This window comes from Neopelma chrysocephalum, unplaced genomic scaffold (genome assembly GCF_003984885.1).
Source record: "Neopelma chrysocephalum unplaced genomic scaffold, ASM398488v2 Primary Assembly neopelma1_84, whole genome shotgun sequence".
NCBI classification, from domain to species: domain Eukaryota; kingdom Metazoa; phylum Chordata; class Aves; order Passeriformes; family Pipridae; genus Neopelma; species Neopelma chrysocephalum.
This window is the reverse complement of record NW_020897746.1, coordinates 5,830,754-5,843,994: the sequence shown is the minus strand read 5'-3', so window position 1 is coordinate 5,843,994 and position 13,241 is coordinate 5,830,754. Positions and strand designations below refer to the sequence as shown.

The 13,241-nt window shown below is 58.4% G+C and overlaps 1 protein-coding gene across 1 annotated transcript; it reads right to left on the bottom strand.

Moving 5' to 3' along the window:
• Nucleotides 1-250: 250 nt before the first annotated feature.
• XYLT2 (xylosyltransferase 2) lies at nt 251-13,129 on the bottom strand. The gene is made up of 11 exons (XM_027691698.1): nt 12,989-13,129; nt 7,501-7,972; nt 6,867-7,042; nt 6,365-6,567; nt 5,903-5,983; nt 5,537-5,753; nt 4,969-5,145; nt 3,814-4,076; nt 3,506-3,701; nt 2,750-3,083; nt 251-2,407 (listed from the first exon to the last, which is right to left on the bottom strand). The coding sequence occupies exons 1-11, from the start codon at nt 13,121-13,123 to the stop codon at nt 2,085-2,087; spliced, it is 2,577 nt and encodes an 858-aa protein (XP_027547499.1). The 5' UTR covers nt 13,124-13,129; the 3' UTR covers nt 251-2,084.
• Between the last annotated feature and the right edge of the window lie 112 nt (nt 13,130-13,241).

Genomic DNA, 13,241 nt, shown 5'->3' with positions numbered 1-13,241 from the left:
GTAACCGGGCTCAGGCCCCGGCTCCGGGCCGTTCTCGTGCTCTCACCCTCTGGCCACATGCTATGAAAATCCCCAGCTTGGTTTTGGGTCATACATTATCCATGCGAGCAAGGTCACTCTGCCCCAACACCCCCACACCACCTGCCCCGGTGCCCAGGAAGGATTTACACCCTCACTGGGGTGAGCCCAAGCTCCCCCCACCCTTCAGGCCTTCTAGACCACCACAAAAACCTGACACAGGACTGTAGAGATATAGATATATTTGTGATGATGTTGCATATTTAAGACAACTTTACATAATGCTTCTGACACAGAGTTTTGGCATCCTCCCCTGTATGGCACCTCTCCCCTCCCACATCCCTCCACAGCTCCCAGAACACCCCAGGCAGGAGTAGGCACAGGAGGGGTGGGCCAGGTGCCAGCAGGTACCTGCCCTCACATACCAAGGTCTCCATCTCCTCCATTTTACAACACACGTCTTGCAGCACCAGCATCCTTAAAACTGGAGACTGGGAGGGTGAGACCTGCCAGGCAGGGGGAGATGGGACACAGGAGGAAATTGAGGATGGCACAGATCCATGGAGACAGCAAAATCCCACCGGCTCCTGAGACCCTGCTTTGAGCAGAGGGTTGGGCCAGACAGGCTCCAGATAATCCCCAGCTGTGATGTGTCTTGCCAGGGTAAAACCAAACCCAGACTTCTCCAGGCAGCATCAGTCTTGGAGAAAAGAATGTTGGAGGCAGACCCCGAGGATATCCTGGGAGGACAGCAGGGAAGGGGGATGCTCCACTGCAACCCTTCCCAGGAGGAGGTGGCGTCTCTTCCCTCCGGAACAGAGGGAAGCAGGAACAGCAGAGAGCGGATGGAGCCGGCTGGACCTTGTCTCGCCTCTTTGCTTTTTGTCCAGGGAAGCACAGCAGGTCCCAAGAGCTTCTGCTGATGCAGGAGAAAAGAAAAGGTCGGGCCAAGGAGCTGTGGCATGGGGCAGCCCTCCAGGCACGGCAAGCTGCTGTCTCATCCACAGCAGGACGTTGGCCCCACGGACGATGTTTTGGCAGGGGATGGGGGCATCCCTTTGCTGGAGCAGAGATGAAAGTGGCCGGGTCTACAGCGGCTTGTTGGCCTGGAACCACGCACTGAGCGCTCCCCATTCGCTGTCACACAACACACCAGGGCTCCAGACATTTGGCACAGTTGGGCAGCTGCCCCATGGGACAGGCAGCACCCCACAACCTGGGGCAACCCTGCCCCAGGGCAGCAGGCTGCAGGTCCCCAGCAGCCCCCAGCAGGAAATGGGCAAACGGCAAAACAATAATAATAATAATAATTAATAATAATAAAAAAATACGTAAACAACCCAGCACCCTGTCCTGTAGCACCAGGACACCTAAGAGAACAAGGTATGTTACAGTCTGAGGGGAGATGGAGACACAAGGATTTCCCAGCCAATGCGGGCCCTCGTCTCTATTGCACTTTGCATCATATATATTTCTATATATATATATTTATAAAAATACAAACTAAAGGGCTGGGGTGGAGGGGATGAGATGCAAGCCCTGGGCCAGCAGCAGTTCTGTGCACATAGCAGGCTTTGACTCGTTCTGCTTTTGCCTGTCCCCAGTCCCTCGCCAGCCCCCTGGGGGGCAGCCAGCAGCAACGGCCTGGTCCTGCTGAGCTCCAGCCCAGGGCTGGGCAGGGTGCTGAGCTGGTCCAGAGCCCACCCACACACCAGCTGTCCCTCCCTCCCTCCCACATCACCCTTTCCTGAGGCTCCAAGGCCTGGAGTAACAAGGACACAGCTCTTCCCAGGCACCAGACATGCCCCCACAGGGATGGGCACCCCGGCACGCTCTCCCTGGCCAGCAAGGGCCCGTTCCTAGGGACGTGGGCAGACCCACCTCATGCTTCTCCCTCTGCCCAAAACACCCCAACAGGAGAAGGTTTTCCCCTGCTTGAAGGTTCCCATTCTCTCTTCCTCGAGTGACTACAGTGCAAATGGCACAGGGTGATGTGGTCCGGAGACACCCCACGCCAGAGATGGAGGATGCTCCTCGCTCCCAAGGCCACCCCCCGGCTGCTCCTGCTACCTCAGCCGCCCGTCGGGTTTGACAGGCCCCAGTTCCGATTTGGGGTCCGGGGAGAGGGAGCTCCAGGACGTTTTGCTGCAGGTCTCCAGGGAGGTGCAGGCGGAGGGGCTGCTGACACAGACATCTGCCACAGCCCAGAAGGTGCCAATGGCAGTGTCCGCCCAGTCCTCCAGTGCCTTGCCCGTCAGCTGCGCCTTCCGTGCCGCGTCCTCCTCCGCCGCCTCGGAGCGCGGCAGGTTCAGGATCCCCCCCAGGCCCTGGAAGTTCTGATCCATGTACTCATTGCGGGGGGGCCCACCATGCAGCCAGTTGCTGTCATCTGGGCAGGAGAGGGAGAGAAGAGAGAGGGGATCAGCAGCGCAGCAACATCCCTGCAGGTTCTACCTCTCACTCCAGTGGGGCACACCTCCTCATCCCTTTCCAATCCCAGCTCCCTTCCAGCCCAAGGACTGGGACGCTGATGCAGGAAGGATCTGACTGACCTGCCAATGGGCCTTCCACAGCTGCCCAAAGGCCCAGTTTAAGGATTCCAATGGGCAAGGGGACACCAGCAGAAATGGCTCCTGCCTTGTCACCAGTCGCAGCCCAGAGACCAGCACAGGGGGATGCACCTTGGACTGCCCACAGGGAAACCCTCCTGTCCAGCCCCGAGCATCCTCACCTTTCCTGAGAGGCTGCTTGCGGTTGAAGGTCTGGGGCACCACCAGGAACTGGTTCTCCCCCAAAGGCTCCCAGAACTGGAGGAGGCGGATGGTCCAGATGCCGGGACGCAGGGGGTGGTTGAGGGGGGGCTTGTACTGGGTGAACTCTGCCTCGGCATCCACCGTGATGTCGTAGGAGGCGGCAATGACATAGGTGGGGTCGATCCACACCACCGTGGCTGTCAGGTTGGGGCCCCGTGACCACTTCTGCATGGCCACTGGCTCGTCAAAAGGCCCCATCAAGCCTCCAAAATTGCGGAACAGTCTTTCCTTGGGGTCCCACTCCGTGCCCACCTGGAGGGACAGGAGGCACAAACAGTGGGATGCTGGGCAGAGAGAGTTTTTGTCAGCTGAGGTTTTGTGTTTCACCTCTCCGAACTAGGGAAGGCATAAACCTTGGAGCCCAAAGCAATGGACAACCCACCCGCCATGGCTCATGTGCCTGCACCCTGTCAGCACTAATCCAGCCCTGGGAGGCCTCCTGCAGCTGCAGGCGCTGGGCACCATGGCCTCAGCTCCCCCTGAAAGATCCTCTGTAGGCCTGTCCCCCACCAATCAGCTCCACATGCCACACAGAAACCGAACTCCCAGACAAAGGTTTGTTCTCAGACACAGTGGCAGCACTGTCCCTCTGTCCCCACAACATGGTGCAGATGGGGGAGAGGAGGAAGGGCTGCACAGAGTGGGAGAGCCAGGCAGGAAAGTGCTCCATTTACCTCAAGGTTTTGCAAGCGGTTTGCCTGCCCTCCATGACCTGACAGCTTCAGAGCTCCTTGGGGCATCATCCACACCTCCAGGGACTCTGCCTGCCCAGTTGCCAAATTCTGCACTTCCTGCATCACCAGGTAACCCTGGAAACGGTCGTCATAGAAATATAAGTGCACACTGGAGGGGAAGCCCCGGGGTTCAAATCTGGATAAAGAGACAGAGAGAGAGGTTGCACGTCTTAGCATTGGCATCCTCCCAGCACAAGGTGAAGGCTGCCACTTGGAGCCTGGAAAGAGTCCTACAGCAAACACCCCACCTGCAGAGCTTGTCAGCCTTCACTGCCGGCGTGGACACAGCTTTGTGGAGCCCCAGCCTGGAGAAGGTTGTGTAGAAGGTGAGGGTGACATCGCTGAGCCCGCTGAGCCCGTCCACGCGGTCGTAGACGTTCTCCCAGTACGCCTTGAGGGCCGGTGTGTTGGGGGGGTAGCTGCCATAGAGGTGTGTGTCCAAGATCTCCAGTACCTCCTGATTCACTGTTGACTCGAACTTGCGGGCAAAGAAGGTGGGTCTGGAGAGTTGCTGGAAGAGCACAGGCATTTCTAACAGTGTTGGCTTCACTCACTCTGCCCTCCCACCCCAGCAGGAAGAAACACTGGGACACATCCTGTCCCCTTTGAGGGCACAGGCTAAGGAGCAGCACAGCACAGCCAGCCTGTACGTGGGATCCCCTATGACAGGATCAGTGGGAGCACATCGAACGCTTACTGGTAATGCAGATGGGTTCCCATGTCTCCCACTGCCACCTCCTTTCTGTGCTCAGAAGCAGCCATGTGTCATCCAGCTCCTTTGCTGCAACCTCTATTCTGATGGGCCCCCACCCCGCAGAGCTGCTGCAGAGCCCTGCACCAGCCCTGGCCATGTGGCACAGCCTGCAGGATCAGGGCTCTGCTCTGGGCTCTGCAAGCCCAAGACTGCTGGAAAATCTTGCCAAGTGCTCTTTTCAGAGCTGGATCTACCTCCCCCAAGCCTCCCGTGTTCAGTCTACATCCCCATGCACTGAGAGCATGGGAGACAGTTTGTCACAAGGCATTTTGTCCTGCCAAAAGCGCCAGCACTCTGAAGGGGTTTTACTGAAAAGGTGTTTGCCCCAAGTGATTGGTCTGCAGGGAAAGAGCAGGAAAACAGGAGAGAAAGTCTGGGAAGAGGAACAGCACTGCAAGCAGAAGCCTGGCTGCATGGCAGGACAATCAGCACAACCCTGCTGCCCGAGTGTTTACAGACATGTCAACACTGAGCCCCACAGCAGCTGGGGAGCCAACCCTGCTCTGGTCCCTTGCAGGGCTGGGGTGCAGCTCGTGGGGGCATGCACAGCAGCTGGCACCGCAGTCCAGGGTGCCCGCGGGGCAGCTCGGAGAGGAGAGAGACAGGGAGCAAGGGAGAGAGCAGGAGGAGAAAGGAGGATGTTTTTCACCTGTAGCCGGAGGAAGTCCTGGGGTTTGAAGTCATTTGGGGAGCACCCGCACCAGTCGACTATGTGTTTATATTGGCACTTACAGCCCAGCTTCCGGTTCCAGTTGGTCACTCGGAGGTTGTTATCGACCAGCGTCTCGCAGGCATGGCTGTTCTCCAGGACCGTGTGGAAGAAGGACTGTGCACGGCAGAGAAGGGACAGGACACCCAGTGGGGATGGAGGATGGGTGGTTAATGGAGACCCCCACCCTTAGAGGAACAGGACAGACCTCGACTGCTCCTGAACAGCTTATCCCTGTTCCCAGCACAAGGCAACATGTAAGGGACCAGGCTGTGCGCCCACACCAGTCCTTATCTGGGCCAGAGGGGCGTCTGGACCTAAAGCAGGGCTGGACGTAAACATGACCCTTGGCCTGTCTGATCCTCTCTCATATCTGTCGTGTCTGGACAAGGGGAGGCACAAAGCAGAACCAGCAATGCCCTTTGCAGCTACCCAGGGATGAAGTGGGACAGAGATGTTAAGTACAGTGGTAAGCAAACCCAGCCTGTGCCCTGCAGGCAGCACCCACCTCGGCTGGCAGCAGCGTGTAGGTGTAGAACTGGCGCAGCTGGGACACGAGCTGGTCGTCGGTATAGACCACGTACTCCACGAAGCTGCGCGTCAGCGAGAACCAGTCGGAGCCCCCGTCCACCACAATGCCCTCGGGAATGTGGCGCTCGCCCAGCCGCCACATGTGGGAGTCACACTCGTGGAACAAGCGGTCCAGGCCCTGCTTCTTGATAAACCTGCCCACGTGGATGAGGATGAGGAGTTAGGATTGTCCACCACTTTGCTAAGTGCAGCTCCATGCAGAACATCCCCCCTTGCCCAGCTGTTTCTGAAATCCCTCCTTTATCTGTTCCTTCAGCTCAGCTCTGCCCTGAGCTGGGATTACCTGGCATTGTCTCGGCCATGAGACTTCAGGAAGTTCTTATCTCGGTATTTGGACAGGAACATCACCAGCTCCTCGTTGGTCCTGAGGTGCAAATTAGGAATCATTAATGCCTCTGGGGTGAAGCAGCCAAGTAAACACTCATAATGCAAGAGTCATTAGACACAAGGAGCCTAAAGCTGTTTGGTGGGTGCTGACTCAAAGCCTTGTCCTGTCACTGGGGAGACACAGACGCGGCCTCTCTGCTGTCTGGCGCCTCACACGTGTGTTCCCCTGCAACACCCAGACCACAGGAAAAAACAGCCTCCAAGGTACCGGCTGGGCTCCTCTGCAGAGATGGGACCAGCCTGGCCCTGGAGCATCATCACCAGCACGTGGGTGCAATCTCCAACCCCATCTTCCTCAGATCCCTGCTCCTCCCTGCCCCTCCCAAGGCTGCTGCCCGAACGCCGCCATCGTCCTCACCTCGTGGGGTAGTCGGTGGCACTCAGGTTGATGAAGAAGTCCCAGGGCCACTCGGACAGTTCCAGCAGGTCCTTCATGCTGCGCAGGTACATCTTCAGCAGGCTGGCACCTCCCCAGATGGTCACCATGCGCCAGGGTGTCACACGGATGTTGGCGTAGTGCCGGGCCAGCTCCACGGCCTCGCGATGGAGGTAGTTGGAGCGCTGCCAGGGAACAAGGCTCACCCTCAGCAGGGAGCTCATCCTCCTGGAGCCCTGCCCTCCTTGCCACTAGCCCAGGGTCAGCCCTCACAGGAGCCTCCATGTGGAGAGGAGCAATAAGACTGCTCTGGGGAGGGGAGATAGATCCTCCTTCTGTGGGGTTGCAGAAGCAGAGGCAGGAGGGTCACAGCTGCACAGCAGCGAGGACAAACCCTATCCAACCAGTTCCACCCAGCTCTGCTCCCTGTCCCAGTGACCGATGTAGCACCGTTAGCACCCCCTCCCCTCACCCCAGCACACACCTTGTCGACGTGGATGTAGAAAAAGTGCTGCTGGTGGTACACGGCCTTGATGAGCCGCTTCAGCTGGCGAATGGCCCTGCCATGCACGACCAGCATGTAGGCGATGCGCACGGGCTGGCTGGGGGGCACCTGCTGCAGCCGGCTCTCGTCCCACTGGATCACAGGGCTCACCTTGCCTGCGTGTGGAGGGAGAGGGCTGTCAGCCACCCCCAGCCTTGGCATCCACCACCCAGACCTCCAGAGCAAGGCAGGGGACAGCAGAGAAGCACAAGGTCTCAGACAAACCCCAAACTGGCTGCAGTGGCAGTGAAGGGTGGCACACCCCCCACCTTGTCTTACACTGACAGGGGTACTTTGAGGGAGGGGCTGTCCTTCTCTGCCCCCTCAAAACAGGAGATGCAGCTGGGCGGGGCTCTGACCCCTGCAGCACTGCGGGCTGGGATGAACAGCCCAGCTTAAAGGAGGCTGGCACAGCTTTGATTGGATTACAGAGGCAGCGGTAATCTGGGAATCAGTGACAGATTGAGGCCGCTTGCTGCCAGGTGGGTCAGTGTGGTGACATAAGGAAGGTGGCCCACGCGCCTGGGATATTCCCGATGCCCAGGGTGAGCAGGAGCACCTCAGCAGGACTCACCGGAGAGCTGGCAGTGGCGAGGCACGGACTGGGGCATGAGGCTGCCGGCCCGGTGCAGACACACCACGTTGGCGATCTCCTGTTGGCACTGCTTGGTGCTGGCGCGGGCCAGCGCCGACAGGGCGTCTTTGCCCGTGATTTCGCACTTGGGGGTGAAGCTGTTCTCGGTGGGCTGGGGAGCCCCCTCCACGCTGCCCGTGTCGCCCTGCTGGAAGACGGCCAGCTGGGCCTCCCCGCGCAGCTCCGTCAGGTTCCTGCGGCTGGAGGAGTCTGGCGCGGCCGGCAGCCTCCATCCCGGTCTGTGCCTGGCAGTGACGGCTCTCACCACCTTGGACACCAGTGCCCCGGGGCTGTCCGGCCGGCCCCGCCACCGCCCGTGCTTCCGGCCGGCGCTGCCCCGGCGCCCGGCAGAGCTGTCCGAGTCCTTGGAGCCATCGCTGCTCTCGGGAAACCCAGCTTTTTTCTGCCGCTCCTGTTGTGGTTCCATGTGGATGCGGAAGAGAGGACAGACAGCATTAACTCGGGCCTGCTTCCCCCCAGCTCTGCCAACGTGCTCCTCGGAGCATCCCTGTTCCCAGTCCCCACAGAGCTCAGCACTGCAGCATAGCAAGTGCTCCAGGAGCAACCACTGTGCAGCAAAGGACATGACACAGCCTCCTAAAACCCCAGGCTAAGACCCCACAGCACCCTCCTGCATGGTTCTATGCCCCAGTCACAGGGACAGGCCCCTATATGCCAGCAAGGGAGACTTCAATTTGCACACCCCATCATCACAGCACCTGACACACACAGAGGGTCTTGCTCTCTGTGGCTGGGCTTGCTGCAGACTAAACTGCCATGGTGGGTTGTGCCTGTGCCAGCCACCCTCCAGGGTCCTGCCCATGTAGAGGCATCCCTAACAGTGGAGACAAGCACCAGGCTGCACTGGCAGCCAGTGGTTATTTTACCAGGAGGCAAATGGACCAGCTCTTCCCTGCCATGACCATGCTGTGAGCCCAAGCCCAGCACAGCCAGAGTCTCAGGCAGTCACAGCTGTGCTCTCTGGGCTGAAAGCGCCAGAAAGGCATCAACCGAGGTCCTGCCCACACTCCCTTCCCTGGGCCCCAGCTCCCTGCACTGGGCTGGGGCAGGCACTGCCATCACCACTTCCCTAGAAATCCAGTTACAAACCCTCCCATGGAGCCAAGCGGATGTGTAATTAATTATGCTTCGTTACCTCTGCCAGGCTGGCTGGTGAGCCAGCCTTGGGGAGAGCAGGGAGTTGGGAAGTTTGGATGCCATGCTCGTGGGAAAGAACTTTCCCAGTAAGTGGTACCCGTGGGGCTGTGGCTGTGTGCTCCCACTGCAGGGGCTCCCAGATGACAGGCAGGCAGCTGCCTGCTCCAGCCAGGCCTCCCAGGGCTCTCTCACAGCACCCCCAAACCCTGACTGCCCCGTCACTGTGCCAGGCACCACAGGGGGCTGCGAGGCACACCCAGGGGTATTCCTGGGCAGCAGCATCTCACGAGGATGGGCAGATGCCTCACAAGGACAGCAGGAATAAACTAGCCCCCAGCACAAGGAACCCTATGGATGTAGCTCCTGGGAAGGTCACAGGCAGGAGAATGCACACAGTGGAAAGGCTGGAAAGCATCTGGCATGATCTGCCTGCTCCACAGTCCCTGAACTACCCTTATTGTGGTGGCACAGCCTGTAAACCATGGCCAAACCACTGCTTAAATCCTGAGGGGTTGGTTCAGCAGGGATGAGTCAAGTCCGTTTCCACCCAGACAGGCATCACGGGCGGCCCGAGACAGGCAGCAAACCCTTCATTGGTCACCACGCAGGACCATCAGTTCCACAGCTATAAACCTGTTTTCCCCACCAGGCACCACAGGAGCAGGCAGTCAGGAGGCTACAATCGAGGAGCGACTCTCTTCCGTGGGCTCAGCCCCGTTCCTACAGGAAGAGACTCACTGGTCCCGCTCGCACCCTCCACTCCCCAACACACCTGACTCCAGGGATTCCCCCCATTTGATGCCCACTCCTGGTTACAGTCCTGCTCATCCCCCTGGAAGGAGCCCTGTTCCCAGCTCACAAGCATGCCTGGCTGCCTTTCCCAGTAGGGAAGTCGTTAGAAGCATCGCCAGCTTTTCCGGAGCTGACAGCTAACAAACTCAAGGGTTTCTAATTACTGCACCACAGCAGAGTAATCCCTCCACCCCAGCCTGGCAGGGAACAGCTCTGGCCACATTGCTCTGCTGTATTTAAGACTCATGTGTTGGACATTTGGTGAGGCTCCCCATCCCCATCTCCTCCTCCTGACACACACAGATGACTCCAGGCACCAGCCAGAGGTCACTTAGAATCACAGAATCGTTTAGGTTGAAAAAGCCCTCTAAGATCATTCAACTGTTAAAGCACTGCCAAAGCCACCACTAAAACATGTCCCCCAGTGCCACATCTACACATCTTTTAGATACCTCCAGAGACTGTGACTCCACCACTTCCTCACCCAGCCTGCTCCAGGGCTTGACAACCTTTTTGTTGAAGAAATTTTTCCTAACATCCAACCTAAACCTCCCCTGGCACAACTTGAGGCTGTTTCCTCTTGTCCTGTTTGCTTGTTACTTGAGAGACTTACCCTGTCCTGCCTTCCCCAGTGTGACAGTGCCACCCCACAGTGCCACAGAGCTGTGGGTCAGGCATCTACCTGCACCCAATCCCCAGCACAGATCCAAGCTCTGCCATTGTGAGGAGCAGAGTTAACAGCACCTGGTGTCCTGCAGGATTCCCCCTCTGGTTGTCTGACTCCAGTGTCTGCCACATATGAGCACTCATCAGACAAAATCAGCACCAAAACTTTCCAAAGTCACCAGAGGAATCCAGAACTAAAATGGCTGGAGTCAGCCCCCTAAAAACAAAAAAAAAAAATCAAGGAATCTCTTCTCTAGAAGAAAAGACATTTCATAGGAAGCTTCTCTGGCAGCCACAGCACACAGTGGACACCAACACACAGGCCCCAGAGAGATGCCACCTCCTGCCTGGAAGGATGATGGAGACGAGGGGGGGAAGAGATGTGACAGGGCTAAAACACTTCACCCCAGTGACAGAGCCTCTTCTCCACCCACAAGGACACTTGGTGGTTTGGGTTCTCCTGCTGCCAGCTCCACTGTGGACTAAGTGCTCCAGGAAGTTCATGCACTCGCTCAGGAGCTGTTGATGTCACCACGACAGAGGAAGGATCACCCTGGTCCCTCGAGCACCCACCTCTGTGGGGACAGGCTCATGCTGCCCACAGCAGGAATGGGAATATCCTCACCCATCAGTCAGTCTGGACAGTGATTGTGGCATTTGATCCCAGTGCAACAAGATAATTTGGTTTCCTGGAGGTAGGAAACTCAGTGTTGACCTGGGTGGATGGAGACAGATCCAGCTACTCCTGGTCTGCACACCATAAAGCATCTGCTTGGTGAACACAGGGAGCCTGCAGGACCCCACAATCAGGCTTGGGAAGAGAAGGGATAGATCCAAGCAGCACAGCCGGCTCCACAGTGCTTCCAGGACTCAAGTCTCCCTTTCTTTCTCCACAGCCAGTCACAGCCCATTCTTGGTGGGGATGAGCTGTGTCCATTAGTGGGAAGGAGCCATTTACTCTGGCAATTAAGAGATCCCAAACTTCCCCAAATCCTTCTAGGCCCACAAGGTCAGGCTCTCCTGGGAGTGTTCCTCTGGCTTTACCAGAAATGCCCTTAGGGGAATGATGACTCCTCCAGGTCTGGCCAAAATCAGAAGCTGCAGGAAGGCACAGAAACCTGCCATTTTACAAGAAATAAAGGTTAATTGGACTTTTCCCAGCTTGCTAATGGGTTTGGGCTGTTTGTAAAATTCAGCATCATTCTTGCCTTCTCCAAAGAGGCTCGTCAATTCCCAAGCCCTGGAGTCAGGGCTGCTGGTGGTGAACCATCCCATTTCCAGGCATGGGGACCCACGGCCAAACCTGTCAGCTGCCCAGCTCAGTTTTGGGACGAGACATGGGGAATTCAGGCAAGGACCAAGGCAGAACAAGCCAACCCAGGAGGCTGCACGAAGCAGGAGCAGAGAAAAGCAGTACAGGATGGTGCAAAGGAAAAGGGAAGACAGGACAGGTGAAGTAATTTGATCAAGGTCACAGAAAAGGGAAAGGAGCATTTGGGCACTCCTTGGTGCCAGATCAGTCTGCTCTCATGCTTGCAGTGCCTCTAGATCATGGGCAACTCCATGTCCTCTCTGTTGCCACATTTATTCCCCGGTTCTGTGTCAGTGATGGGTGTGTGGCAGCACACGAAGGTGCTCATGGCCATTCCCCATGGCCCAAGACTTCCTGGGGCTGGGAATTAACCTGCTGAGTGAGTGGTGTCACCTTAGAGACTTTCCCTATTGCAAGGAGCTTCCCAGTTCACCTTCTCACCTCTTTGCTCTTAAGGAAAACTTTCTAGACCTGCTGACCATGGGATCACCCTCCACACCAGGAGGCTTCAGCCACTAGTCCATCCAGACACACTGGACCTGGACACAGTCTGGGCAGTACTCAATAAATAAATAAATCCAAATAAGCAACCCAGAGACCAGGAGCTTTGTTTGAAGGTGACAGCAACATCCTTCAGCAGCCTGGGTCCTCCTTGATACCTGCTCTGTGCCTGACCTTGGGCAAACTCCTTCAGCAGCCTGTGCCTCGGTTTCCCCACAGTCACAAGAAAGGAGTGACGCATTTCGCCCCAGCAGAGTGTTCTGGTACAAAGACAACAGGGACTCCAAAAGGTCCTTGTTCCCTCGCACTTCACAGGGATACCCCTGACCGGGTCAGGTACACAGGAGCTGACACAAACTTCCCGAGCTGCTGTGTGTGCTATCCCAGCTCTCTGAATTCTGTGTTTTATGGTTTGGGTGCTGCCGACCTCCTCACAGCATCCTCCACATCACAGAGAAGTGCAAGACCCCCATAAAGCCCCCCACACTCCCTGCCCCATGCCAGACCCCAACCCCTCTGGGCTACAAGCTACAAGCTCCCTTTCTCAGGTGCTGTGACCCTGCACTGCTGCAGCTGGAGACCCCTCACATCCCACTGCCCACCCCAGTGCCCCTGTCCCCATCGGCCTGGGGCTGTGGGCCCCCTCCCCAAGCCAGCGACCCCATCCTGGGTCTGGGCCTCACCAACCCCACAGAGACACCCTGGGCGTGGGGGGGAAGCACCCCCTCTGTGCCCCCCTCCCAGCTCCAGAGCAAGAGGTCACTCCGGTCCCCCCAGGGCACTGTCCCCCAAGGGTCTCCCCACAAAAAACACCCCCTTCCAGCACGCACCGCCCCCCCATGACTCCCCAGGCCCTCAGCCCACCTCAATCCCCTCAGGCCTCCCCTGTCCCCTCAGTCCCCTCACAGCCCCTCCATCCCCTTCGTCGCCCCCCCCGACCCCTCACCGACCCCCCGGCAGGCCCCGGGCGGCCCCCCCCCGCTCCCTCCCGCGGCGCACCTCGGCCGGCCCCTCCTCGTCGAGGCCGGCGGAGCTCCAGAGGACGAGCCCCTGGAGCAGGAGGATGGCGAGGGCCGTGGCGGCCGCCAGCCGGTACCGCCGCACCAGCTTCCTCGCCCGCCCGCCGGCCACCATCGCCCCGCCGGCCACCATCGCCCGCCGCGCCGACAGCGCCGCTGCGCGTGCGCGGGCAGGGCCGGGGCGGGGCTTGCGGAGGGGGCGGGGCCGGGGGCGGGGCCGAGTAATGGGGCGG